The following is a 27,619-nucleotide window of genomic DNA, read 5'->3' on the forward strand; positions in this document are numbered from 1 at the left end:
TAAGAATCATATCATAATCTTGAGAGAGTACTAATCATTTCTGTTTGGGTTCCACTAACACTTCAAAATCAGAACTATGTTCTTTATATTTAACTTAAATCATTTCCTGAAACATTTTGACATGATTCCTTTTTCCCTTTAAACAATGTTTGAAAGATGTATTTTAAATCTAAACAAAGAGCAAATTAAGCAGAATAATTATTATATTCTCAGGCTACTTCTATAAGCTATTTGCAGGGTCAAGGGGGGAGTTTGGCTATTATATTATTTTTCATTTGTTTGTTTTGTGCAACATAATCCAGGTAAGACCTCCTCTCCCCTGCCCAAGAAACATAGCATAAGGACCTAGTCTATACTGAAAGTTAACACAAAGTAATTTGTTTTATTTATATTCTCAACAAGGAAACAAACTTTTCAACTTCTAGCAGCAAAAGAATAACAACAATAATAATGAGTTTAGTACCAAATACACCTTTTTAGCTAAATCTTTTAAAAAATTAAATATTTAGCCAAAACTGTGATCAAAATCTAATGCTTATACAGACTTATAGTCTTATATAGTCTACCCCAATAGATTAAACTTCTGAGGTACCAGAATAAATCTAAAATTATATTTTATAACGTATTACATTTTAAAATTTTCATAATTATAATTTTTAAATTTTGACATCATAGGCAGATAAAACCATCTGTCAGAATCATCAGTCGTCAGAGGGCTCCACCAGTTATTATATTACGTATTTCTTACTAAACGTTCACTTCCAACTTAGATCAATGGAGGAAATATACGTGTGTATATATATATTCCTCTTAAAGGTCTGCCAGTCCCATTCCTGTGATAATCCATTAATTCATTAATCCATAAATGATGCTTCCATTTATTTAGGCAGAGTCCTCATAACCCAATCACCTCTTAAAGGCCTCTCCTTTCGACACTGCTACAATGGGGATTAGTTTTCAACATGAGATCTGGAGAGAAAAAAACATTCAAACCATTGCATCATACAAAAAAAGGATATTAAAAATTGGATTATAGCAACTTAATCTTCCATTTTTTGTACTGGCATTTATAACATGAAGTAAAAAAATTTTTATGGGCTGTGTTTAATTTTTAGTTACTTCATTCCATTTAGGGCACAAGTTTTCAAGAAAAGTTTTGCTTCATTTGGGAATATTTGGGAATATTTCACATCTGGTAAGAAGACCTTAAAAGCAGAATGTTACTTTGCTGCCATAAACAATTAGGAAAAGGAAAATATTTAAAATTGTATATAGCATTTATGATAAATGAGCTTCAAAGATAAAAATATAAAGAAAGTAACAATAGAAAAGAAGAAAGCATTAGATAAAAACGTGATCTTCTTCCTTTCTTCCATTTCTATATCCCCCATATATGTGTGTGTGTGTGTGTGAGTATATATATATTGCTATATACCATATTGAAAGGAAAGCAATATGAAGAGACATCTGCACTCCCATGGTTATTGCAGTACTATTCACAATGGCCAAGTTATGGAATCAACCTAAGTGTTCATCAATGGACAAATGCACACAGCACATTTTCTTTATCCATGTACAAAGAAATAACAAATGGTCGAGGTGACAGATATGCTAGTTACCCTGATTTGATCACTATTCATGATATACATGCATCTAAATATCACATGTACCCCATAAATTGTACAATTATTATGTGTCCATTCAAAATAATAAATGCAGTAAAAAGATATTATAGGTCAGTGGTTCTCAACACAACTTAGTGCAATGCCCCCTTTTAATAGCTAGAATTTTGTAACACTTTATCTACAGTCCTGAAGTAAAATTAATACACAGATGTGTTAAGTGTGTGTGTGTGTGTCACTGTAGCCCAATTGTAAAGTATAGAATCTTTTCAAGTTGTGCAACTGTAAGTACACATCCAAGAGGACTTTGTGTCCAATCATTTTGCAGGACTTCACAGAGCTTCTAATAACTAGAACTTCTCAATCATGCAACAACAAAAACTGACCCTGACAATTCCAAAAATACCCTAAATCAAGTGAAGTACCCCTAATGAGAGTCACCATAAAATGAATGAAAAATCTAAGTCTCCGAGATTATGATCCAAGAACACTAATCTAAAAAGAGTTTGAACCCAAAGCCATATCTCTTGATATGTATTCTAGTAAATTTGTTTAGAATGTTGCAACTGCCTCCTAATTTAGAGTGGTTTTTAGGGTGACATTTAACCCTTTGGGTCTGTCCAAGGTCTGTTGACTTTTAGAGACACAGAAATCATGTAGCACGTAGTTCTACTCAATACAAAATAATGGACAATCTAACTTACTGACATTGATATATGATGCTAGCCCCATATAACCAGCCCTTTTTGTTGAAATCCAGAAGGGATTGAGAATGGACGAGAGGGTTCAGATTTATTTATTTAAATCATCTGCATAAGAATTTATAAAATTTCTAGATTTGCACATACCACTGCCTCCTTGATATCTTTTCTTGTATGTGCATAGGCATCTCACACATAAACTGCTACATTTACCTCTCAATTCTCCCCACCAACAACGTTCCCATGTGGATCCCAAACATGTTCTTTCCTCAATCTTACTTATTCTGGTAATGAGACTTCTAAATACGCCATTTCTCAAGCCACAAAACTAGGCATAATCCTCAATTTCTTCAGCTGCCTCCTATATTTGTTAGCCAGGGATGCCATAAGAAAGTATCACAGACTGGGTAGCTTAAACAATAAAAATTTATTTTCTCACAATTCCTGAGTCTAGAAATCCAAGATCAGAGTGCCAGCAATGTTGGTTTTTTCTGAGGCCTCTCTCATTCATTTGTGGATAAGTTCTCCCTGTGTCTTCACACAGTCTTCTTCTGTATGTGCCTGTGACTGAATCTCCTCTTCTCGTGAAGAAACCTATCATATTGGATTAGGGACCACCCTATGACCTCATTTTAACTTAATAGCCTTTTTAAGAATGCTCTCTTCAAATATAGTAACATTCTAAGGTACTAAGGGTTAGAACTTCAACATATAAATTTGAGGGTGACACAACTCAGTCCATAACACCTCACCATTCCCCTACCTACAGCATCAGCAAATGTTCTCACTTCTGTCTGCCTTCATAGCCTCCACTTGGGTCAAATCCACCATTAAATCTTACCCATTATTCTAAGAGCCTCCTACTTGATTCCATTCTTGCATCTTAACATTTCATTTTGTATGCAGCAGCAAGAGTAAACTTTTTCAAACACAAATAGGATCTTGTCATCCTTCTTGCTGTGTCATGTAAGGACATGCTTCCAATTCCTTGCATGCTGCTGGCTAATCTTAAGACATAGGAGGGAAGCACCCATAATGCAGGAACTCAGCTCTCTATTAACAGTTCTCTTGGGTTAAGATAATAGTATTTAACAAAAGAAGTTCTGTCCATGCTCTTATAATTCTGAGATGGTTCCTACACTGCTCAAGCCTTTTCCTATAGACATTTATACCTGCTGTATTTGAAACTTCTTTTCATAGGCTTGGTTACCAGATTTAAGTATGGATAAAGCCCTGAAATTAGAGAGCCTTCTAAGTTGGAAACATAAGTTGGTTAGGATAATTGCCCATCTCTGATTGCCAAAAGGATTAAGTTGTAATATCAGTCTCCGCATGGAAATGCATAGCCTCCTGTTTGTTGTGTAACTGTATAGTTATCCAACAAGTAGAAATTTCAATTCTCTCTGTGTTAAGTTTGTGACACATGTTTGTAGAAAGGCACTTCCTGATATTGGGAAAAACTATGGAGGCAATGAGGTTTACTGTGAAGTTACCAGCTTTCCCTTTGTGCTTTTGTGCCCCTTGGAATATTTTCATGTCACTCAAATAGCCACTGCCTTCACATTTCTTCTGCTTTCATACTAATCTCATTAAAGGATCTGTAATTTGTTCCCACTAAGAATGTTTTCCCATTAAGAAAACAGCTGAAAATGTCACCTTTCTTGAAGGGAGTACATTTCAACATCTCATATAAGTGATTACTACTCTAATTACTGATGTATGAGAATCTGGTACCTCAACTGTAGGCCAGTGTGAAAAGGAACATAGTCCAAAGCCATGCATACCACAGGCTTATGCAACTTATCTGACAATGACAGAAAGGTAGCAAGTGATCAAAATTCCAGGGTCCAACTTGATTCAATTTATAGCCGGCATCCAAGAGGATGAGCTAGTGAGTTTCTTGGTTTCTCAGTCATAGCTACAATGAGGACAGGATGAGTTCGTCAGTTGTAACAAGAGTCAAAGTCTTACAAATGGTTCCAGAAGACCAATGTCATTCTAGATAGCCCACACATTGGTGGAATAAGACTCCAGCCAGAAGTAAATGACATGAAGAAAAGATTTAGCTCCTAATTACAGGTAAGGGATACTCCTAAGAACCAGAGCGAATACCAGAGTCCCAATCAAGTGGCCTGGAGGTCAGAATAAGGCTCCAGTAAGTCAAGTCATAGAGCATGGGTATATTCTCTAAGAATGGTCCTCCAAGGAGCATATGACAACATAGCACTAAACATGCAAGGAATTGATCAGGAGAATACCTGTGAAAGATAATAGGAAAGGAGTTGGAAAAGACAGGGGGAGCTGTCAGACAAGGATGCAAGTATGACCCCAAGTAAAGAAGTGAGGGGAGGAGAGTTGGGTGAAAACATTCCAGACTGCCAAGCAGTCTAGGAATGGTTTGGCAATGCTGTAAGGGAATGTCTGACCAAAGTTGGGCATCAGAGGAGTCCTGTGTCTATAAGGAAGAGGCCTGCCTAGGTATCTCTGCCATACTGAGTCATTGGCTGGGAACAGCCTGAATAAGTATAACCTCAGTTCAAAGGCAGCATTCAATGAGCAGCTTGGATCCATTAGTCAATTATGCTCCCTGTAGTTTGGGTCCATTGGTCATTATGGTCCCTGTAGTTGGAGATCTGCAACTTCTCATGACCACCAGAAGGAGCCAGCTCAATAGGATTTACCAAAGGCTTGGTGAGGGAACAGGTGCAGAGCTTATACCAGACACTAATATTACCAAAGCAAGACTAATTCCAGACCCTGCAGCTGACCATTGTTCACCTTCCACCTTGGTGCTGATTGGCTTAGTGATCAGGAACAGCAGACTTAGCAGACTGAAATTTCTCTGTGTTTAGGTGAAAATGTGCTTCTGTGTGAAGGCACAACTGGCAATTATTAATCCTCCTCTCCCAAGCTTGAGTAAATTAAGGAGGGGCTCTAAGCTATGAATTGCAGCTCAGGGCCTTCAAAGATAAGTGTTAAACTTTTGAAAATTTTCCAGCAAGATAATGGCAAATGGTTATCTAAATTTCACTATGTCATTTGCATCCTGTCAGATAACGCTACTCCTGTCAGTGTTTTATGTTGTTGCCCCAGCCTGTTTTCAAGCAGTTTTCTTCCTGTGGAACATAAAATAGACAGATAATAGTGGGGGTCACATGATCTGCTTATTTTTAGACTGCTGCTCTACTGCAAATAGCTTTCCAGTGCCACTGTGTCTCAGCCCATATGTGCTGCTATAAAGGAACATCTGAGGCTGGATAATTTATAAAGGAAAAAGGTTTCTTTGGCTCATGGTTCTGCACGCTGTACAAGAAGCATTGCAGTAGCATCTGCTTCTGATGAGGGCCTCAGGCTGCTTCCACTCATGATGAAAGGGAAAGGGGAACTGATATTTGCAGAAATTACATGGTAAGGCAGGAAGCAGTAGAGAGAGGAGGAGGTGTCAGACTCTTTTTAACAACCAGTTCTCACAGAACTAAGAGTGAGAACTCACTCCTGTGAGAATGACACCAAGTAGTTCATGAGAGGTCCACCCTCAAGATCCAAATACCTCCCACAAGGACCCACCTCCAACATTGAGATCCAATATCAACCTGAGACTTGACAGGGCCAAGCAAAGTATATCCAAATCATAGCACAGTATTTTCAGCTCCAGAATAATGTTTCCCAGTGCAAAAGTTTCCATAAAAATGATAATAGTAAAGGGCAAACAGAATTCATGCTTTCTACCAACAGTTTTTGTACTAGTTATATACTAGGGTATATTCTAGGACCTGGTGATTCAACAGGATATTAGATTAAAATGATACCACTTTTAAGAAAGTCACATTCTATCAGGGGAAAATACTTTATTTAAAAATACATGGGCCAGGCACTGTGGCTCACGCCTATAATCCCAGCACTTTGGGAGGCTGAGACAGGTAGATCACAAGGTCAAGAGATCAAGACCATCCTGGTCAACATGGTGAAGACTTGTCTCTACTAAAAATACAAAAATTAGCCGGGTGTGGTGACATGCACCTGTAGTCCCAGCTATTCGGCTGGCTGAGGCAGGAGAATTGCTTGAACATGGGAGGCAGAGGTTGCAGTGAGCCAAGATCATGCCACTGTGCTCCAGCTTGGTGCCTGGTGACAGAGCATGACTCCGTCTCAAAAAAAATAAAAATTAAAATTATTAGAGAAGAACATATCATGACATCGAATAATAGAAAATAAATGGCCTTAAAAGTTATCTAGTCCAGTCCTCTAGTTGTAAAGCAAAGCGACCCAGGAAACACGTGAGGCCAATGTTTACCAACTCCCTTTGAGTCCCAGGTGTACTTTTTCTTGAGTTACTGAAACGATATTACTTACAGTGTATCAGCCCTAACCTGATGGATTTCTAGTCAATTTTTCAATATTCTGAAGTTCTGTATTTCCCTAATCTCTAGTGCAGAAATCCAGCTGCAATTCCTTCTATTTTATCCTAGTAAGATCTCATTCTAAGTCAGCAGAATGCTCCTTTTTGGCATCTTCATTCATTGTTGCCACCCCACTTTGCCTTCAACCAATTCATTTCATCATTTCATCATTTCTTATCTCTCTCTCTCCCTTTCTGACTTTTATGCTACCCATACCCAGACTCAATATTTCAGCCTCATTCTCTCTTCCCCTGGCTTGAATCCCTATTTGCAATCTAAGGATAGGTTCTATAAAGTCTACTTTCTACATGTCTTTTGCCTCTTTCAATCTTATAAGTCCCACTCCAGCAAATTAGATCTGGCTATCATTTTTAAATTTGGATATAGTATTATTTGTCTATTTTGCTTTTGCTGCCTGGGGTTCTATTTATTTATTTATTTTTGTTCATGTTTTATTTTGTTGTTGTTGTTGTTGTTGTTGTTGTTGTTGTTGTTTTTAGAGGCAAGTTTTTGTTATGTTGTCCAAGCTGGCCTGGAACTCCTGGGCTCAAGCAATCCTCCCATCTGAGCCTCCCAAGTACATGGAACATATCGCCCCATCCCAGCTATCATAATTTCTGAGACTGTTGGAATAGGCCTCTAACTTGCCAGTTAGACTTTAGTTTCCCTGTCATAGTTTATCCTGTATACTACTGCCAGATTCATCTTCCCGAAGTGAGCCTCTAAAACACCTTACACTTGCATAAAATCCTTTACTGGTTCTTTCTCCCCATTTAAATCTCATGCAAGGGGCCTCCCAATATGACTAAAGCTACTTTTCCAGTCTTATTTGTAACTATGTGACAGACAAACTATACTATTTAGAGTTTTCTCCCTGAATAAACCCACCTTCATGTATATATTTATGGTAATACATGAAATGTATAACCATATAAAAATGCCTGAAATCCAGGCATTTGTCAAACCCATCTTAAATCTAAATTATTTCCTTTGGGGTCAGACTTTGTACTTGTTTCCCTGGAGTATGCTGAGATCTAACTCTAGTCATGAATCTAAGGGCAGCAAACACTGGATTGGGGTACATCTTGAGAATAGCCATCCTTTCGCAAAGCAATTGCCACTGATGAGGTTATTATAGGATTTTTCAGCATCCTCAGACTTGGGGTGGTGGGCTGCTTCCACTAGAAAGAGAAGCTCAAAGTGATTCAAAGGTTTGAGATTCTCAGCTTCATTAAAAGACTTGATGGGGCTGGGTATTCAGCATAAGTTGTCATTCTGAAACCTGCAAAATTAAAATTTATTCTGATTTTCAGACAAGTTGAACCTTTGTTGCAACAAATAAAAGATTATTTTAAATCCACCACAGGAGCACTCTGGCTGTCTGGCACGACTTGAGCCAAGAGTTGAAAAACCTATGCCTGTCATCTTCTTTCTTAAGTGCTTCAGTGCACTCAGAAGTTACATCCCTACCCTTGATCTTGTGGTCATTACTGTCATGCAGGTAAATGTAGCAGCCACTTGTCATCTGCCCTACCCCGTCACTGCCCCACCAATGGACTTGCTTCAGTAGGCACTTCCTCACAATCAAAGACAGGTGATAATCTGGTTAATTGTGATGCCATTGCTTGCATGGATTACTGTATCACAATTCACAATTTTTAAGGAGCTCAGCACTGCATTCAAGTCCAAGGACATGACCAAACCAATCCCAGTATCTTATTTTTAAGTGCCCATTTTCTTGGACCATTCCTGGCGCCAACTTCTGTATCAGTTAGGATGCTTTCAGGAAAGAGAAACCTTTTCAATAATTTTAACAAGAGAATATTGATATCATTTTGCTGTGTCCCCAACCAAATCTCATCTTGAATTCCCACGTGTTGTGGACGAGACCCAGTGGGAGATAATTGAATCATGGAAGCAAGTCTTTCCTGTGCTGTTCTCATGATAGTGAATAAGTCTCATGAGATCTGATGGTTTTAAAGAGGGGAGCTTCCCTGCACAAGCTCTCTTCTCTTGTCTGCTGCCATGAGAGATGTGCCTTTCACCTTCTGCCATGATTTTGAGGCCTTCCCAGACACATGGAACTGTAAGTCCAATAAACCTCTTTGTTTTGTAAATGGCCCAGTCTCTGCTATGTCTTTATCAGCAATGTGAAAATGGACTAATACAAATATAATATTTAAAAGCATTAGCAAGGTATCAGAGAGTCTTAAAGGCAAAAAGAGAACTAAGAGTATCACACAGATAGTTTCTACAGAAGGAGCTGCCTCTCCTATGCCTGAAGAGAAAACAGAAACAGGTTGGTATTATTAAAACTTAGAGACTTAGGAGGAACTTGCAGAGCTGGAATCTCATCTCCAAAGAGGGTGCCAGCTGGCTGGTGTTGCTCTCCCTGAAGTCACATGAAGAAACTTGTTCTAAGAGTTTGAGAACAACTATAAATCGGAACTAGCTACAGCACCAGCATGGCTGCAGAGGTGAAGACCTTTTTCTGCAACAATACTAACATGAACAGGAAGCAACCAGGAGGGAGCGAAAAGGAATGAGGTTTGCAGAGTCCCAGCCCCAGCAACATAAAGCACAGCATAAAAGAACGTTTGAAGTTGAGAGAAAGTAACTTAATCGGGAAGACTTCTTTAAACCCATCTCAAATGGGTTTAAATCCTCGTCCTTTGAGGCTTTCTTAATTTACTCTCTACATATGTGTTTTTCTCTCTCCCTAGAATCTCTACAGCAACTTACATGCTTTTTGGGGTCACTTATATTTTGCCATGTACTACAGTTATCCCTATAGCTGTCTTAATCTCTCCCCTTTTCGTTGTCATCTTTCTCCATACACAAATACATACATATTAGAAAAAAAATCAATGAATGCTAGAACAGTATTTCATTTATTTCCATATTGCCTCTGACTTCTCAATAGCTAGTTGTTGAACTTGTTCACTGCTGAATCCCCAGTGCTTAGAACTAGACCTAGAGTATAATACATCACATACGTATGTGTATGTGTGTATTTGTGTGAAAATGAATGATTAAATTATTTAGTGAATAAATGTAACTGAATTGAATGTCAGTCCAGGAAGTCAGACTTGAATGATAATAGGGGATTCTGAATATGGGAATGCTTCAATTAAACAGTAATGCCCACTTGAGGAAATAAAATAAAATATATTCTTTTTATAGTGATTAACCTAATCTCAAACTTGAAAAACTTCTCAGCATCTAATTCACTGTCTTCCTTCACTCCTCCCCTTGACCATGTCAAAAGAAAGATTTAAGTGGATCCAAACCTGAAGCGGTTCCCATAACACAACAAATGTAGAGAATGTGTTTTGCAACCAGTAGTAATGACCAAAAAATGTATTTGACATAGACTTGCCTGAAAAGATAAACATAGCATATTATATTCAAAACAAAGGAAAAATGGCTCTTAGCATTCCTGTGGTAAGAAATAAAGTCTGTTCCAAATCCCAGGGTACCAGAGAGCCTAAAATCCCCTGGCAGATAAATTTAATCACTTTTCTGTGTTATTAATAAGAAAACACTAGAGAGTGTCAGCTGGTGGAACAGGAATTTTCAGTGCTCATTCTCTCACAGTAATATCAATTTTATAACCATCCACAACAAAAATAGCTGCACAAGACCAAAGGAATCCAGGTGAGAGATTATAGCACCTGAATGGAGCACAGAAATAAGAAAAAAACACATAGAAGAGGATAGGAGAGACAGTTTCACACTACCTGCATCACCTCTCCCCTATGCCTAGGCAACACAGTCTGGAGACAGATGCCCTCCTTTTAAGTAAGGAGAAGAAAATGAGTATGCAACTTTACTCTGGATCCTATTACCAGGCCTGCCCTACTAAACCCCAGGGCCAGGTGAGTCCTCACAGACCCAGGCTCCAGGTGTCAGGCCATATCTAATGGTCCTAGGCTGCAGGAGAACTCCTATGAACCTAGTTTTTCAGGCCTGATTGTGATTTAAGGTAAGCAGCCGTCATGACCCCAGACACCAGACTGACCACTGAGAACCTGGGTTTTAGGCCCACCCCAGTACCAGGCCAGCCCCTGTGGACTTGGGCCTAAGAACTGCCCCAGTGCCAGGATAGGTCCTGTAGACACAAGCTTCAAGCCCATCCCCATGGACAGTCACCAAGCCCACCCCAGTTGACCACAGAGCCATGCTGGCCCCTGTGAATGCAAGCACCAGGACTGTCCACATGGCTGCAGCTTCAGGCCAAGCCCGGCGGACCCAGACTCCAAGTCTTTCCCATGGACCTATGCATCAAGCTGACCTCTGTGAACCTAGGCATCAGACCTGCTCACCTGCTAACTTAGGCACCAAGCCAACTCACCTGAGGACTTCAGTAGCAAACCTGTCACAGACCTTGCATGTCAGACTATCAAGAATCTCTGCCCAGTCTGACTGTAAAGGGATCTCCCTGCCAAAACCTGTCTCTAACAACTAGAAGAGGTCCCTACTTTTTAAAATCTGTAGACAGCAGTTCAAGACCACAAGATCACAAATAATCTGGGAAATGTGACACCACCAAAGGAACAGAATAAAGCACCAGTAAACCAACACTAAAGAAATGAAGATCTAGAAACTCCCTGAAAAAGAATGTAAAGTAATTGCCTTAAAGAACTCCAGTGAGCTAAAATAGAATACAGATAGGCAACTAAATGAAATCAGGGGGAAAATACACAAACAAAATGACGAGTTTAACAAAGACATAAAAACGATTCAAAAAATACATACACAAAAAAATCTGAAGCTGAAAAACACAATTACAGAACTGAAAGATTCAATAGAGAACTTCCACAGCAGACTTGATCAAGCAGAAAAATAAATCAGCAAACTTTAAGACAGATCAGTTGAAATTACCCAGTGAGAGAAATAAAAAGAAAAAAGAATGACAGATAGTAAAGGAAGTCTACAAAACAAGTGGAAAACCATCAAGTGAACCAATGTATGCATTATGGGAACCCCACGAAGAACAAAGAAATAGAGGTAGAAAGCTTATATAAAGAAATAATGACAGCAGACTTTCCAAATCTAGAAAGGGAACTACACATCCAGATCCATAAATCCCAAAGAACTCAGTTAGATTAAACATAAAGAGATCTTCACTGTGACACATAATCAAATTAACAAAAGTCAAAGACAGACAAGTTTAAAGGCACCAATAAAAATGTGATTCATCACATACAAGAGAACACTGATAAAACAATCAGTAGATTTCCAGTAGAAACTTTGTAGGCAAAAATGGAATGATAAACTCAACATGCTGAAAGAAAAATAAAATGCCAAACAAGAATACTATACATGGTGTGTTGTTAGTCTGTTCTTGCATTTCTATAAAGGAATACCTGATGCTGGGTGATTTATAAAGAAAAGAGGTTTTATTTTTCACACACAGTTCTTCAGGTTGTATAGGAAGCATAGTGCCAGCATCTGCCTTTGGTAAAGGCCTTGGGAAACTTGCAATTATGACAGAAACTGAAGAAAAGCAAGCATGTTACATAGCCAGAGAGGGATCAAGAGAGAAAGAGAGGAGGTGGCCACTCAGATCTTGAGTGAACTACCAGAGCAAGAAATTACTCATGACCAAGGGGATGCCAATAAGCCATTCATGAGCAATATGACCCCATGATCCAAGCATCTCCCACCAGGTCCCACTTCCAATATTGGGGATTACATTTCAACATAAGATTTGGAGGGCACAAACACCGAAACTACATCGTTCCCCCACCCCAGCCCCCAAATCTCATGTCCTTCTCACATTGCAAAATTAGCCCTACCCAATAGTCCCCCAAAGTCTTAACTCATTCTAGTATGAACTTAAAAGTCCCAAGTTCCGAGTCTCAAGTCCAACATCTTATCTGGAGATTAATCCTTTCCACCTATGAGCCCACATTTGTCTCAAGTGCACATAGACTATTCTCCAGGATAGAGAATATGTTAGGCCACAAAACAAGTCTTAACAAATTTAAGAAGACTGAAATAATATCAAGTATCTTTACTGACCACAATGATATTAAATCAGAAGTCGATGACAGAAATAACTTTGGAAAATTCACAAATATATGTAAATTAAATAATATTCTGCTGAGCAATCACTGGGACAAAGAAGAAATCAAAAAGAACATTTTAAAATATCTTGAGAGAAAAAAAAATACCAAAACTGAGGGATGCAGCACAAGCAGTTCTAAGAGCAAAGCTTACAGAGATAAATGCCTACATTTTTAAATAAATGAAAGAAGAGACATTATAATGGATGCCTCAGAAACAAAAAAGATCATAGGAGACTATTATGAACAATTATATACCAACAAATTGAATAACCTAGAGGAAATATATGAATTAGTAGAAACATGTAACAAACCAAAATTGAGTCAAGAAGAAATAAAAACCTGAACAGATACACAAAAAAAATTTAAGTAGTAATTTCGAATCTTCCAATAAAGAAAAGCCCAGGACCAGGCTGAGTATGGTGGTTCATGCCTATAATCCCAGCAGTTTGGGAGGCTGAGGTAGGTGGATTGCTTGAGCCCAGGAGTTTGAGACCAGCCTGAGAAACATGGTAAAACACCATCTCTACAAAAAATACAAAATTAGCCAGGTGAGGTGGTGTGCACCAGTAGTCCCAGCTACTTAGGAGGCTGAGGTGGGAGGAATAGCTTGAGCCAGGGACGTGGAGGTCGTGGTGAGCAGAGATAGCCCCACTGCACTGCAGCCTGGGCAACAGAGCTAGATCCGGTCTCAAAAAAATAAAGAAAATAAAGAAAAAAAAAGCCCAGGAAAAGATGACTGCATAGCTACAGTCTAGAAAACATTCAAATAAATAATATCAATCCTTCTTAAACTCTTCCAAAAAATTGAACCAGAGGAAATCAAACTCATTTTATAAGGCCAGTGTTATCTTCAAAACAAAACCAGACAAGGATACTATAAGAAAAGAAAATTCTAGGCCAATATCCCTAATGAACATAGATACAAAAATCCTTAACAAAATGCTAGCAAACTGAGTTTACAACACATTATAATGATTATACATTATGACCAAATGCGATTCATCCTTGGGATAGAAGGAAGGTTTAACGTATGCAAATCAGTAAATGTGATACATCAAATTAACAAAAAAGAAAGACAAAAAAGATAATCTCAATCAATGCAGAGAAAGTGTTTGACAATTCAGCATCTTTTCAAGATGAAAACTCTCAACAATTACATATACAAGGAATATACCTCAATATAATAAGACCATATATGATAAGCTTACAGCTAACTTCATGCAAAATGGTAAAAAGCTGAAAGCTTTTCTTCTAAGATCAGAAACAAACCAAGAAAGCTAACTCTTACCCCTTCTATGCAGTGTAGAACTGAAAGTCCTAGCCAGAGCAATCAAGTGAGAAAAAAAAAAAAATCAAATCAGAAAGGAAAACAGTAAATTGTCTTTGTTTGCAGCTGACATATTTTATATAGAAAGCCCTAAAGACTTCACCAAAAACTTTTATAACTAATAAACACATTCAGTAGAGTTGCAGGATACAAAATCAACACTAAAAAAATTGATTGCATTTCCATACATCAACAACAAACTATCCAAAAAAGAAATTAAGAAAGAAATTCCATTTAAAATAGCATCAAAAAGAAAAAAATACTTAGGAATACAATTAGCCAATACGGTGAAAAATCTGGACATTGAAAACCATAATCCTTAAGGAAATTAAGGAAGACACTAAAGAATGCAAAGATATTTTGCATTCATTAATTGAAAGAATATTGTTAAAATGTCCATATAACCCAAAACAATTTACATATTTAATGCAATTCCTTTCAAAATATAAATGGCATTTTTCACATAAATAGAAAAAAGCATTCCTAAAATGTATATGGAACCAAAAATATCCCAGATAGCCAAAGCAGTCTTGAGCAAAAAGAACAAAGCTGGAAACATCAGACTACCTGATTTCAAAATATATTACAAAGCTATAGTATTCAAAACAGTAATATACTGGCACCAAAACAGACACAGACCAATGAAACAGTATAGAGAGCCAAGTAATTACCCCACACTTATACAGCAAACTAATCTTTGACAAAAGTGCCAAGGCCACACAATGAGAAAAGGATAGTTTCTTCAATAAATGGTGTTGGAAAAAACTGGGTATCCACATGCAAAAGAATGAAATTGGATCCTTAGTTCACACAATATGCAAAAATTAACTCAAAATATATTAAAGAGTTAAACTGTAAGTATAACATGTATATAAAACATGAAACTGTAAAACTACTGGAAAAAAACATGGAGACAAAGCTTTTTGAGATTTGTCTGGGCAATGATTTTTTTCAGATATAACCCCAAAACCATAGGTAACAAAAGCAAAAAGAGACAAATGTGATTGCTTCAAAATAAAAGGCTTCTGTACAGGAAAGGAAACAACAGAGTGAAGAGACAACCTATAGAATGACAGAAAAGATTTGCAAACCATACATGTGATAAGGGGTTAATATCGAAATATATAAGAAACATAAACATGTCAACAGCAAGAAAACAAATAACCTGATTTGAAAATGGGTAAAGGACCTGAATAAAGATCTCAAAAAAAATGGCCATATGGAAAAATGCTCAATGTCATTAATCGTCAGGAAAACACTAATCAAAACAACAATGAGATATCACCTCACACCTATTAGGATGGCTATTATCAAAAAGATGAAAGATAACAAGTGTTGGTGAGGATGTGGAGTAAGGGGAATCCTTGAACACTGTTCATGGGAATGTAAATTAGAATAGCCATTATGGAGAACAGTATGAAGTTTCCTCAAAAAAGTAGAATAGAACTACCTATGATTCTGCAATCCTGCTTCTGGGTATATATCCACAGGACATGAAATCAGTAAGTCAAAGACATGTCTGCACTCCCATGTTCACTGCAACATTATTCACAATGACCAAAATATAGAATCAACCTAAGCACTCATCAACAAATGGATAAAGAAAATGTGGTGCTTACCTTCAGTGGAGTATTACTCAGGCTTGAAAATGGAAAACATCCTGTTGCAACAATATGGATGAACCTGACAGATATTTTGCTATGTAAATTAACCCAAGCCCAGAAAGACAAATACTGATCATTCTCACTTACGTGAAGAATCTAAAAAAGATAAACTCACAGAAGCAAAGAGTAGTAGGGTGGTTGCCAGGGGCTTGACGGTGGGGGAAATTGAGTAATCATGGTCAAATGGTACAAAGTTTTAGTCATGCAGGATGAATAAGTTCTGCAGATGTAATATACAATATGGTGACTATGGTTAAAATACTGTATTGTACGCTTCAAATTTGCTAAAAGAGTAGATCTTAAATGTTCTCACTCAAAAATAATGGTAACTATGGTAGGTGATGAATACGTTAAATAGCTTATCATTTCACAATGGGGATATATATATATATACACATACACATATCTACCATGTTTTGTGCCTTAAATATGTACAGTTTTTGTCATACACCCCACCTCATGGTTTGCATTCTGCCCTCTGCCCAACTCTCTGTGTGCACTCTCGGGTATGTGCTCTTGCTCCCATGGTCCCTGTAGCTGACAACATGTTGCCCCCATTTCAAACCACACATTTTTCTTCATTCTTCAAGTCCTTTTTCAAACACTGATGCAACTGCAAATCTTCCTCCAGTCCCCTCCCACAGAGTAAATTTCTCACTCTTCTAGGTTTAAATAGCTCCTTTTAAGCTTTGTTACTATGTGAATCATGGTCAAAGCTGTAGCATAGTTAACAATGTATGTGTCTTCCTCCCATCTATCTGACCTAATGCTGTGACTGATACCTATTAAATATTTGGTACATAATAATTCATTTTCCTTTTCTTTTCTTTCTCTTAAGGGGAGGCAGGGCATCTTCATAGCCTGCCACATGTTAGTTGTATCACTGTGCCAGGTTAACCTGCTAAGTCCCAGTCTTTCTTCAGAAAAATGGCCACAGTAATATTTGCCTTATAAGGTACTTTTGAAAACAAATAACATAATGCATCTAAAGTGCTTAGCTTAGTGCCTGGCACCCAGTGAATGCACATTCTAAAGTGATTATTTTTAGTGGTATTTCCCCCATCATTTTCTGACTGTGAGGCACAGCCTGAAGCATTTTATATACCATGTCCCAGAGTCTGTACTAGAACTTAGCTTCCTAGGGGATGGTACTCTGTCCTTTTTTGTTGCCACTGTATCTCTAATATTGCAAACAATGCCTGGCATGCAGTAAATGCTCAATTAATACTTGTTGAATAACCCTCTGAAGGTTCCATACTCTCTAAAGTAAGAATATCTTCTTCATACTCTCTTAAGTATGTCTTCTCACTATTCCCGTTTATAGGATATTGGAAAAAACATAGCATCAAGTCATCATTTTTTGCTGGTTTAGCAAATTTGAACAGTTCAGTTTTTCATTAGTATATTGAGGATAATAATAATCCCTGCCTTACAAGGTTAATGGAAGAAAATACATGAAAAAGCACTTTCCAAATTCTTGTCAGCATTCTGAAGATGTTCATTAATCTCAACCTATTCTTAATCCTGTTCTTGGAGTGGCTAATGTGAACCATTGGGGGCTGCCAGCCTCAGTGGTATGGCCTAGAGAGCCCTGAGCTGTAAGGGAAAAGCATGGAACTTTAAGTACAAGGAGACATGGAAACACCACAGAGAGGTAGAACTCCCAGCCGAGGGGGAGGTAGAGGAGCTCTGGAAATGACCACCTTTCTCCCTGGCCTTAACATGTCTCTTCCTCCTGGGTCCTCCATGGTGCTCAGGACCAGCCCAGAAAGGGTTCACCGGTAGAGAGCTCCTGGCACTGAGGAAGAAGAACAAGACACTGTGGACAATGTTCTCCCTTTGTTTCATGGTCTTGCTCACTTTGGCCTCTCAAATAACTCCTATCAAATCAACTTTTAGTTGATTAAGTACCTGGGATACCACATTCTTATAGCTCTAAAGACACTGCCGAGTTGTGAGAATGCAGGGGGAGGCAGAAGACCCACAAGGTCGGATTTTCCTGATCATTTTTGAGTAACAGGCCTTTCTGTGATCTCATTAAATCACACACACAGTCTCAATCCAGAAAATAGATCCCATCATATGTGATAATCAAAACCTTGGGCTTTCCTTTCAGTTGTAATCTTTTCGGTATTACCTCCAGCTGAGTCTGCAGCTAGGGGAAGCCTGAGGTCCTGGAAAGGAAGCATGAGGCTTTTCTCCTTTATCGCCTTATGCTTTCACTCCTCCTCCCCATGATGTTGATGGAAAAGTTTCTAACCCTTTCAGAAAATTATATTTTCTATATTTGAAAAGCTTGACTGAGGTATATGCAGGAAGTTAAGAGACTCACAAAATGTTGAAGGGACATTAGTAATTAATTAATCCTATTTGCTTATTTTACAGGAGATCTAAATTCCTGCAAGAATTATCAGAAAATATACAAAGAGATGAATAACTGAGTTTTTAACTATAATATTAGATAATAGTATGAATATTTCTTAAATTTATAAGAAGGCAGAACTGGCTTTCATTTAATATATGTATTACAAGAATTGGAAAGCTAAAAACCACATTTCTAAGACTCTGTTACAGTTAGGGCTTGGATGCAATTAGTTTTGCCAGTGAGATAGTCATCTAGGCTCAGAAGGCAAAGGGAAGCTAAAGCTAAATTTTTGTTACAATGTTGATGGGCAAATATAGTCCAACAGGTGTGCTTTCATCAGCTGAACTCCATGTTCCACACTTTAGCCCCCCAGTTTGTATGTTGGAGGCATCTGCAGTGATAGAAGCAGTTTCCTGCCCTCTGGATAGTAGCTCTAGTGGTGTAGGTCTAGGAGGTTCCTGCAGCAATCTCCTAGTTTCTGCTTATTTCAGCTCTTTGACCTTTTGCAAGCACCGAATTCCCTGTATTATACACCTTTCTTCAGGAAATATAGTGTTTTTTATCTCCTGCACTAAATCATGAGCATATGCATATAAATCATAATATGAAATCTTAAAAAACAGGAGTACTTTTGCTGAAGCATTAAGCATATAATCAGTCAGCAGGTCCCCAAACATCTAATTCCTGAATATCTCATATATCCTGTCTCTATTATCCATTTCTCTGATGCTACTCTAATTTAAGTCCTCAGCCTCTCTGGCCTAGATTGTTGAAATAACATCTTGGGTTTTTGGTCTCCTTGATTTTAGTCACCATCTGCTCTAGTCTCCATGTGAATCTGATCTGGTCTGATGTTGTCACTTCCTTGTTCAAAATTCTCGAATGGACAATCATGATCCAGAAGGTGGTATCCAAACCTGTGATTGCGGCACTTCAGTATCCTTCATAACCTGGGTCCTGCATGTTTAACCCATATTCTGCTATTCCCATCACCTATGGTCCAGCAAAACTGAACTAATTATAGTTCCCCCATCATGTGTTCTTACTTTTCTATGCATTTGCACATATTTTTCTCTCTGCCTGTTTTCTATTTCTTGTCCCTTATCTGTCTGGAAAGCATCTATTCTTACTTCAAGACTCAGCTTGAAGGAAGAATGATAGAAGTGCATGATTTAGTGCGCTCTTCTCACGCTCCTTGAAGCCTCTCTTATTCTTCCTCCAGGTGGACTTAGATTTTTCTTCCTACATGCTAGCATTACACTGAACCATACTTCCACTGTGACATTTATCATCTGTCTCGCCACTAGACTTCATGGTTCTGGATGGAAAGCACTGTGTTTTCTCATCTTTGAATCCCCCAAAAGACTATTATAATGCTTGACATATAGAAGGCTGTCAGTACAGTAAAAGGAATGGCCAGAGGAAGGGAAGGAGGGAAACAGAAGCGGGAAGCACAGGTATAGAAACGTGAAGGAGCCAGAGACAAGCTTCAAAGACCACAATTCTATCTTTTGAGTTCACTAGTTTTACAAGCTCCTCTACTAGAGTTAGATCAGCAACTCAGATCAGGCCCTCCTAAGTTTCCAGAAATCTGAGCTACTTTTCACTGTTGGCACAACAAAACGTTTCATTATAGTCCAGGTGCATAGCCTTTGTTTATATATTCTATATTTCCAAAGCAAAAATAAATAAAATAATCATTGTTCCCCTAATCTCCCAGGAGTTTCACCTTACAGCTCCAGTGGCCATGGCAATCACTGTTTTATACTTTTTGTAACAAGAACCAGGGACTTCAGTCTTGCCCTTTTCCTACCCCCTTTCTTCTTTTTACTCCACCCACCCCTCCCCTGTTCTTCTCTTATCCCTACCACACTCAGTCCTTCGCTTTCAGATTTTACTAGGGCCCTATACCATTAAAAATACAAGGAAAAAAAGGAATTTTTACTTTAAGAATAACTCCTCCTCCTTTCCCAATTTTTACATCAAAAGATATTGTTAAATGCCATTCTCTTCCACATTTAGAGAACTGCAAATTCTCTGGAGAGAGAAAGGTGATTACTTAAGAGGTGAAGCATCTTAGAGCATTCAAAATAAGAAGTGATTTTGTACAGAGGATGTCATGCAGTAGGCTAAACGTCTATTTCCCATTCCTTTATTTGTTACCTCTGAGACCTTGAAGAAGTAGTTTCTAGTCTCGGCATGCCAAAGCTTCATCTGCAATTGAGAGCATTGGATTGATGATCTTCAAGGTCCTTCCTGCTCTAGCATTCACTGACTCTGCTATTTTTGATATATTGAATAATCAGAAGCAGCTAGTTTTAGTATCTTATTATAGCAAAAGTGGTAAAAATAATGAGCATGTACTATCAATGTGCATCTATGTCTTCTTATGTTTGAGTGAGGTTCCTGATACATAAACCTTGGCTGATAGTTTCTACTGAAAAAATCGTAAGTATTAAAGACACTCTTCTGAAGGTGTTCTCTCCAGACTCTCCTACAGGCAATCATGAGCAAGAGGGTTGGCATCATCGGAGCTGGAGTCAGTGGCTTGGCTGCCATACGGTGCTGTCTGGAGGAGGGGCTGGAGCCCACTTGCTTTGAAAGGAGCAATGATGTTGGAGGTCTGTGGAAATTCTCGGTGAGTGGCACATCATTGGAACACCAGTGAAAGGAGATGGGTTCCAGTGCAAATCAAATTTGGTCAATTCTAATTCAGACTTAGGAGGCAGGTCACAAAAGCTCCAGATCTGGAAAGTAAAATCTTACCTCTCCCATCATACTAATGCCCAAAAAACTATTTCACACCAGCAAAATGTGTCCTGACAAGGACATCTTCAGCTCATAAAACATCATCACCTGCATGGTGAAGTCCAGATCTCCAAGCTGTAAAGGGCACTAATGTTAGTAATTAGTTAAAAATGTACCATGGCCTTCCCAGGTAACTGAAACGATTCTATTCTTTATTGCTCTTAAATGCTAGGAACATGGTTGGAAAAGAGGCAAACAAACCTGGACTGATATCCTGAGGTCAGAAGTCCTGAGTTCTAATTTCAACTTGTAGGTTTTCTAGGCAGATAGATTTCAGGCCAGTTGCTTTTGTTTCCCTGGACCTCAAATGCCCATTTGTCAAATGCAGAGGATATGATTCTATAATTAACTTACGTCTATTGAGCAGATAGAAATTATTATAGATGATGATTGTGTGTGATGTGCGTGCAGTTGTTGAATAGTCTATCGGCTCCAAATCCAAAGAGAAAATTTATGGTCTTTGCCATTTGGACTCACCGTAGAAATAATATAATTAGGAAATAGTCCTTGTAAACACATTTTTTTTTTAAATTTCAAAGCCAAGTTTGGAGAAACTTCTAGTTCTTCTGTCCTGAATTTCCCAGTCATTGTAATCAGTTGTAGATGATACATATTTGGCTTGAAAACATTATATTCACATCATTCGTCTTGTAACTACTTCCTGTCCTGGTCTCAGTTATTGCCCTGCCTGCACCAATAGCCTCCTCCAACAGAGTATATTAGTGCTAACTTAGAACACATCTTTATTCTTCTCCAAGCTTTTTTTTAAAAAAATTGGTTTTGTAACCCTTAAAGCACTCCATGAGATATAAGGTCATTAATTTTTATTTCCCAGTAGGGGGTAATCAAGAGTTAATATTTTTCAAGAATTTAATTTTCCTTATTTACATTTGCTCAGGGAAATGTGGACAGCTTAGACTAAATCATAAAACGGCTTTCTACCATCTCCCTAGTAACAATTAAATTATGCTTGAGCATCTATTCTGGTAGTTTGTGCTAAGTACTGGAATGACAAATATGGAATACAATCACTCTTTGTAAATTGTTCCGTTTCATTTGATTAAGCAAACCATAATATAATTCCACAATCCTTTGATAGCAAATTGGCAAAAACTCATTTGATAGCATAATCTCTTCTGAAATCATAAGGTTAAAAAAACGTGAATTGGATCAACATGAGGCTAAGGCTCACTTTCTGTTGTACAGCAGAAATTTTATTGCATTTGACAGATTGCTGCCCCAGATCTGTCTAGGAGTGTTATGGAGCGAAATCCAAAAATGTACACGTTCCAAAATATATCTGGCCTAAGACTTTTAAATAAGAGATTACATAATCACGACAACAAGATAGACCTTGTCACCATCAATTCAATGGACAAGTACCTCGAGCTTTTAGAAGAGGGTGGACTACGGAAATCTTAGTAGGTCAAAGTAAACCTCCCACAGGGATGACACTTAGCCTTGAAGGATAACCCCAGACAAGCAAAATAGAGGACACCCTGTGACACAACTCCTAGAGAGTGCATTTCCCAACAGAGTCTGCGAATGGCACTCCATAGACCTATGAAGGCATTGGCTGTGTACCAGCACCAGGTAATAGAGACTAACAATCAGGAGGCACAGAAAAGACAATGAATATGGTGTGTGCAGAGAGGGATCCATGAGTTAGCTAATATAGCCAGATCAGAAAGTTTTTATTTAAGGAAGCAATAATATGATACGAAGATCAATAACATACAAAGTTGGATTCTGAGTTATCAATAAGATGCAAAGTTGGATTCTGAGTTATCCACAAGAGGAAATTCCTCTTTTCCATAAGGTCATGTCTGTAAGCAATATTCTACTCAAAGGCCTGGTGAGGAGATGGACCCATACAAATACTGAAAACTTTAGCCCCCTCCACACACCCCAACCCTTCCTTCTTTTGTTAGAAAAGTTGCTTGGCACAATATATAATGAGAGGAATTTTTTTTAACGTGTTACATAAGACTTTATCTTGCAAGCCTTTTTTAGAAGGTGTTCTAGCAGACAGAAACCTGATAATTCTGAACTTTTCACTATTTGCTTTTTCTGAGAAATGAAAACCAAATGGGATTTACATACTAGCAGGCTGAATGTGAGTGTGTCTTCAGTTTCATCCACTCCTAAATAGGGCCTCATGTCCTCAAAAGATTTTATTACTGCCTTAATAACAAGCTGCTTAACAGCCAAGTGTGAAGACTCACGCCCATTATCCCAGCACTTTGGGAGGCTGAAGCAAGTGGATCACCTGAGGTCAGGAGTTCCAGCCTGGCCAACACGAAAAAACCCCATCTCTACTAAAAACACAAAAATTAGTCAGGTGTGGTGGTGGGTGTCTGTAATCCCAGCTACTCAGGAGGCTGAGGCAGGAGAATCTCTTGAACCCAGGAGGCAGAAGTTGCAGTGAGCTGAGATCATGCCACCGCACTCCAGCCTGGGCAACAAAGAAAGACACCATTAAAAAAAAAAAAAAAAAAAAAGCTTAACAATAGGTTAGTAGCATTTTGATTGCAACAGCTGTAACCAGGACTATTTGAAATTTTTCCCACTCATTTATTCATTTATTCATTCGATGAATACATACTGAGTACATTATGTGTAGGGTACTATGTTAAGCATAGCTGCAGATAAGAGACCAGTCAGCACTGTAAAAGCAGTGAGAAAACAAGTATTAGAATAACTATAAGTGACTATATAATGAGGGCAGTAAGGATAATGGGAGCTTAGTAAAGCTAAAGATGATTTGGCAGTAGCTGAGAGGGAAGGTAAGGAAAGGCATGAGAAAGTTGAAGGCAACTTTTGAGCGTATTTCAAGGGCATATTTAGACAAGGAGATATGGGACTCATAAGCAGAGCTGGAATAGGAAAGAAGATCAAGGTAGACTGCTCAGATGCATGTACAACATTCTGAAATTAACCTCTGCCTTTGCCCTCAAGTTACTTATGTTCTCGTGGGAAAGATGAGAGATGAACACAGTTATCATCTAAGACAGATGGTGCCCACAGCTGCTTAGATCTCTGGTTCTAGGGCAAGCTCCCTCAGCTAGAGGCAGAGCCTAAGTTGAATTTCCTCCTTACTGGCTCAAACCACACCTCATATTGAAATAATAAAAATGCATGCTCCCTGGAGCAACTGACTTGTTATATAATACATTTGTTTTCTGTGTTTGTTTGGAGAACAGTGTTTTAGGAAAAATTCCAAGGAGCTGTAGTGTACATACTCTTCTCTCCTTGTGTTATAATTGCCTGGGGTCAAGGGGCATAAAAATATTTCAAGATGGAAATAGTCCAAGGCCTTAGCATCTGTTTCCCAGAACAGAGTCTCACATTCTTTAACCAGGCTCCATCCCACAGTTCAGCCCTGCCTCCTTTCAATGGGCAGCTGAAAAAAAACGCCTTCCAACCTCTCCTCCTCCTCACAACCATCAGTAAAAGGCACTAGTTGTGGGTGAAAGGGAAGCACTCAGCCTGCCAAACTGCTGGGCCTGAGCCTTCACCCTTTTCCTGACCTCCACAAACACTTTTAAAAGTTTAAATTCCTGTGCTTCCATGCTTATGAGAAATACAGCAACCATGAATAGAGGAAGATTGGGTTTTCAACTTCAGAAAAAATACTGAGGCTTCGGGCAGCCGCCTGCTTCCCCACTGGGACACAATCCTCTCAACCCTTTCCAGCACTTTTTGTCTCCCTCTTCCAGAGGTCATCTGGTGTGAGAGGGAGATACACATCTTGAATCCATCAGCAACGTGACATTCCATCTCTTTCCCCCATTGCACAAGAGTCCCTTCGGGACCTCAGAAGCAGAAGCTGCCAGCTCTGAAATGTATGTTCAAGGCAGCACATTGTGTGCACTTTTACCCTCCCCTCACGACTGAGAGGAAATGTTTATTTTCAATGTAGCCTTTGACTGCCTCTAAAAGATAAGCCACTTTTCAATTACACAGAGGCTTTACAACGAAGTGCCAAGATCTAACACATGTTCTAAGGGCTCTGGTTTCCTGTGTTTCTTTGGTGAGGAGTGAAGGCCAGCAACTGGTGAGCCAAAGAACAGGGTTCATTTACAACAGAGCAGTGGTTGTCAAAGTGTGGTTCCTAAACCAGCTGCATCAGCATCACCAGGAACTTCTTAGAAATGCAAACCACCCCAGACTCTACCCGAGACAGATTGAATCTGAAATTCTAAGAATAGAGCCCAAGAATCTATGGTCTAAGGAGCCCTCCAGGTGATTCTGATTATGCCAAAGTTGGGAAACCACTTCAATATCGGGTTGTTGCCAACGAAGAGTTTGCTAAACTCCAATAGCAAATATATAGGCTGGAAGTCAAAGCCTCCTGTAAACTGTTTTGTTTTTTGTTTGTTTGTTTGTTTTAACCTGAGTATAAGGTCAGAACCAGTGGTGGCACAGGAAAAAGCAAAAACCACTAAGTGACTATAAAGACAGAGCTAACACTGAGTGTAATTACAGCAAGAGGATTCACGTAGAAAGATCTCCAGTTCTGTGCCAGGTGCTACGCGAAGGGCTTTCCATTCCATATCTTACTGAGAGCTTTTAATTTTTGTTTATGCTTTTAAATATTAACAGGTTCTTTAGTCAACCAAGAATTAAACCACTGTGTTCGCTGAAGGGAACACAATTCTTGGCTTTCTCTTTAAGCTTTCTTATTCTCCCTAGGACCACACAGAAGAAGGCAGAGCCAGCATTTACCAGTCTGTGTTCACGAACTCTTCCAAAGAAATGATGTGCTTTCCAGACTTCCCTTACCCAGATGATTACCCAAACTATATGCACCACAGCAAGCTCCAGGAATATATAAAGACATTTGCTCAAAAGAAGGATCTTTTAAGATACATACAGTTTGAGGTAGGGGCGTCATAACTTGTACTGTTGAAATTAATATACGTGTAGATTAGAGAAAAGGAGACAGCAAACTATTATAAAAATTAGAGCCAAATGTTTGGGCACCTCAGTAATCAAAGGTTGGCTCTGATTATAAAGCATTCATGCATTGATTTTTTTTTCTACTAGACTTATTAGTCCACTACTCCCTGAGAGCTTTCAGACTACCTTAGAAAATGGAGGCAACTATCCCGTCATTGTCCACTTTCCACCCTCATGCTCTGATGTTTTGGAAATAATCCAGAATTCTTTAGTATATATTAGGAATTTTGTCAGTTCAATGCCAACGAGTTGTGGTTCAAAAAACCACAGCATTTGGTAGGAATTCTCCCATTACATTATGAAAAGGTTAACAACTTAAATGGGAAATATAGTCATTGCCCCCATTTTTACCCACTCGGTTCGTAAGTTTTTTTTACTAAAAAGACTTAAGATTTCAGCATTGTTTCTGTGAGAATAATGTTTTACATTTGTTTGGGACTCTTTATTGAGCATTTCTGTCCATATGTTTGGAACTCAATTAACTGCTGTTAAATGCAGAACACATGCATATAGTGGGAAAAACAATCAGCAGAATTATGAACTGTGATGATATTTGCATCATTCTTTTACCTGGAGTAGTCCCAAATGTATAGTGAAAATAAAATTTTCCAATAGTCATTTTATTCCATTCATTCATTACATTCATTTGCTTCCATCACAGTATTAATATCAACAAACATTAATGAAGTTCCTACTGTGTGCTAGGATTGTGCTATGTGCTACATGTAAAAGAAAAAGAGGTCTAAGACTCAGCTCTCAAGAAGTTATTTCAAAATAAATATATAAAGAGTAAGTAATAAGATTCCAGTAACAATTTCAAACAAAGAGAAAACTTTTTAAAGCTATCTATGATTTGTTTATAAATAAAACAATGCTATGGAGATCATGAAGCAAGAGGCAACACTTTGGGGGAAGGTATTTTCTACAGGAGGTAAAATTTAGTTGTATTTAGTAGGTGTTTTAGATAAATGAGTGGCATGAGTACAATTAGAGAGGTGGGAAAATGCCCTGCTCATTTGGAGAACAGTGGGCAAACCAAGTTGGCTAGGAGGGAGATATATCTGCTAAGATGAGATATGGCCACATATATCAGTAAACTAGTGTGTAAATACTGTGATTTTGAAAAACAGAGGATTATTTTGCAAACATGTAAAACAAGTCCAAAGATGGGACACCCAGAGCTTCTGTGATGGCACCAAAGTCATCAAAGATTCAGCTTCACCCTTCTTAGCATGAGGCCTACATCATGAGGTTTGCCTTGTGGTCCGAAACAGTTGCTGAAGCTGGAGTCATCACATCTGCCTTCTAGGCCAAAAAAAAAAAAAAAAGGAAAGAATGAAGGGCAAACGGATGTTCTCCCAGCTGAATCAGCTCCCCTTTTACAAATTCTCCTGAAAAACCTGTCCAACATTGTCTGCTTATATCTCACAGGCCACCCTAGTTGCACAGGAACCTGGAAAAGGCATCCCTTTGCTGGGTATGTTGTCACTCCAAACAAAATCAGGGTTCTGTTAGTAAGAATGAAGGGAGAATGGACATTAGGGAAGCACTCTGCAGCATATGTTCCAGAAAAGTCTGTGGGAATAACAGAAAATAAAACCAAAAGAGTACATTGGAACAAAATTGCATGGACTTAATAGTAATCGCATTTGAAATGTAGAATAAGTTTTAGAGGCTGTGAAGTAACAGAAATTGA

The 27,619-nt window shown here is 38.5% G+C and overlaps 1 protein-coding gene across 2 annotated transcripts in view; it reads left to right on the forward strand.

Annotated features, from left to right (window-relative positions):
- The first annotated feature begins 58 nt into the window (after nucleotides 1–58).
- The window catches only part of LOC706438 (putative dimethylaniline monooxygenase [N-oxide-forming] 6), a 43,419-nt gene continuing 15,858 nt past the window's right edge, over nucleotides 59–27,619 (forward strand). For both annotated transcript variants that reach the window (XM_077999756.1, XM_077999767.1), the window contains exons 1-2: nucleotides 59–20,791; nucleotides 25,657–25,845. In XM_077999756.1, the coding sequence (XP_077855882.1) occupies nucleotides 20,660–20,791; nucleotides 25,657–25,845 (321 nt within the window). In that variant the 5' untranslated portion in view covers nucleotides 59–20,659. The remainder of the gene's footprint in view (nucleotides 20,792–25,656; nucleotides 25,846–27,619) is intronic.

The sequence above is a fragment of the Macaca mulatta genome, chromosome 1, assembly GCF_049350105.2.
Source record: "Macaca mulatta isolate MMU2019108-1 chromosome 1, T2T-MMU8v2.0, whole genome shotgun sequence".
NCBI classification, from domain to species: domain Eukaryota; kingdom Metazoa; phylum Chordata; class Mammalia; order Primates; family Cercopithecidae; genus Macaca; species Macaca mulatta.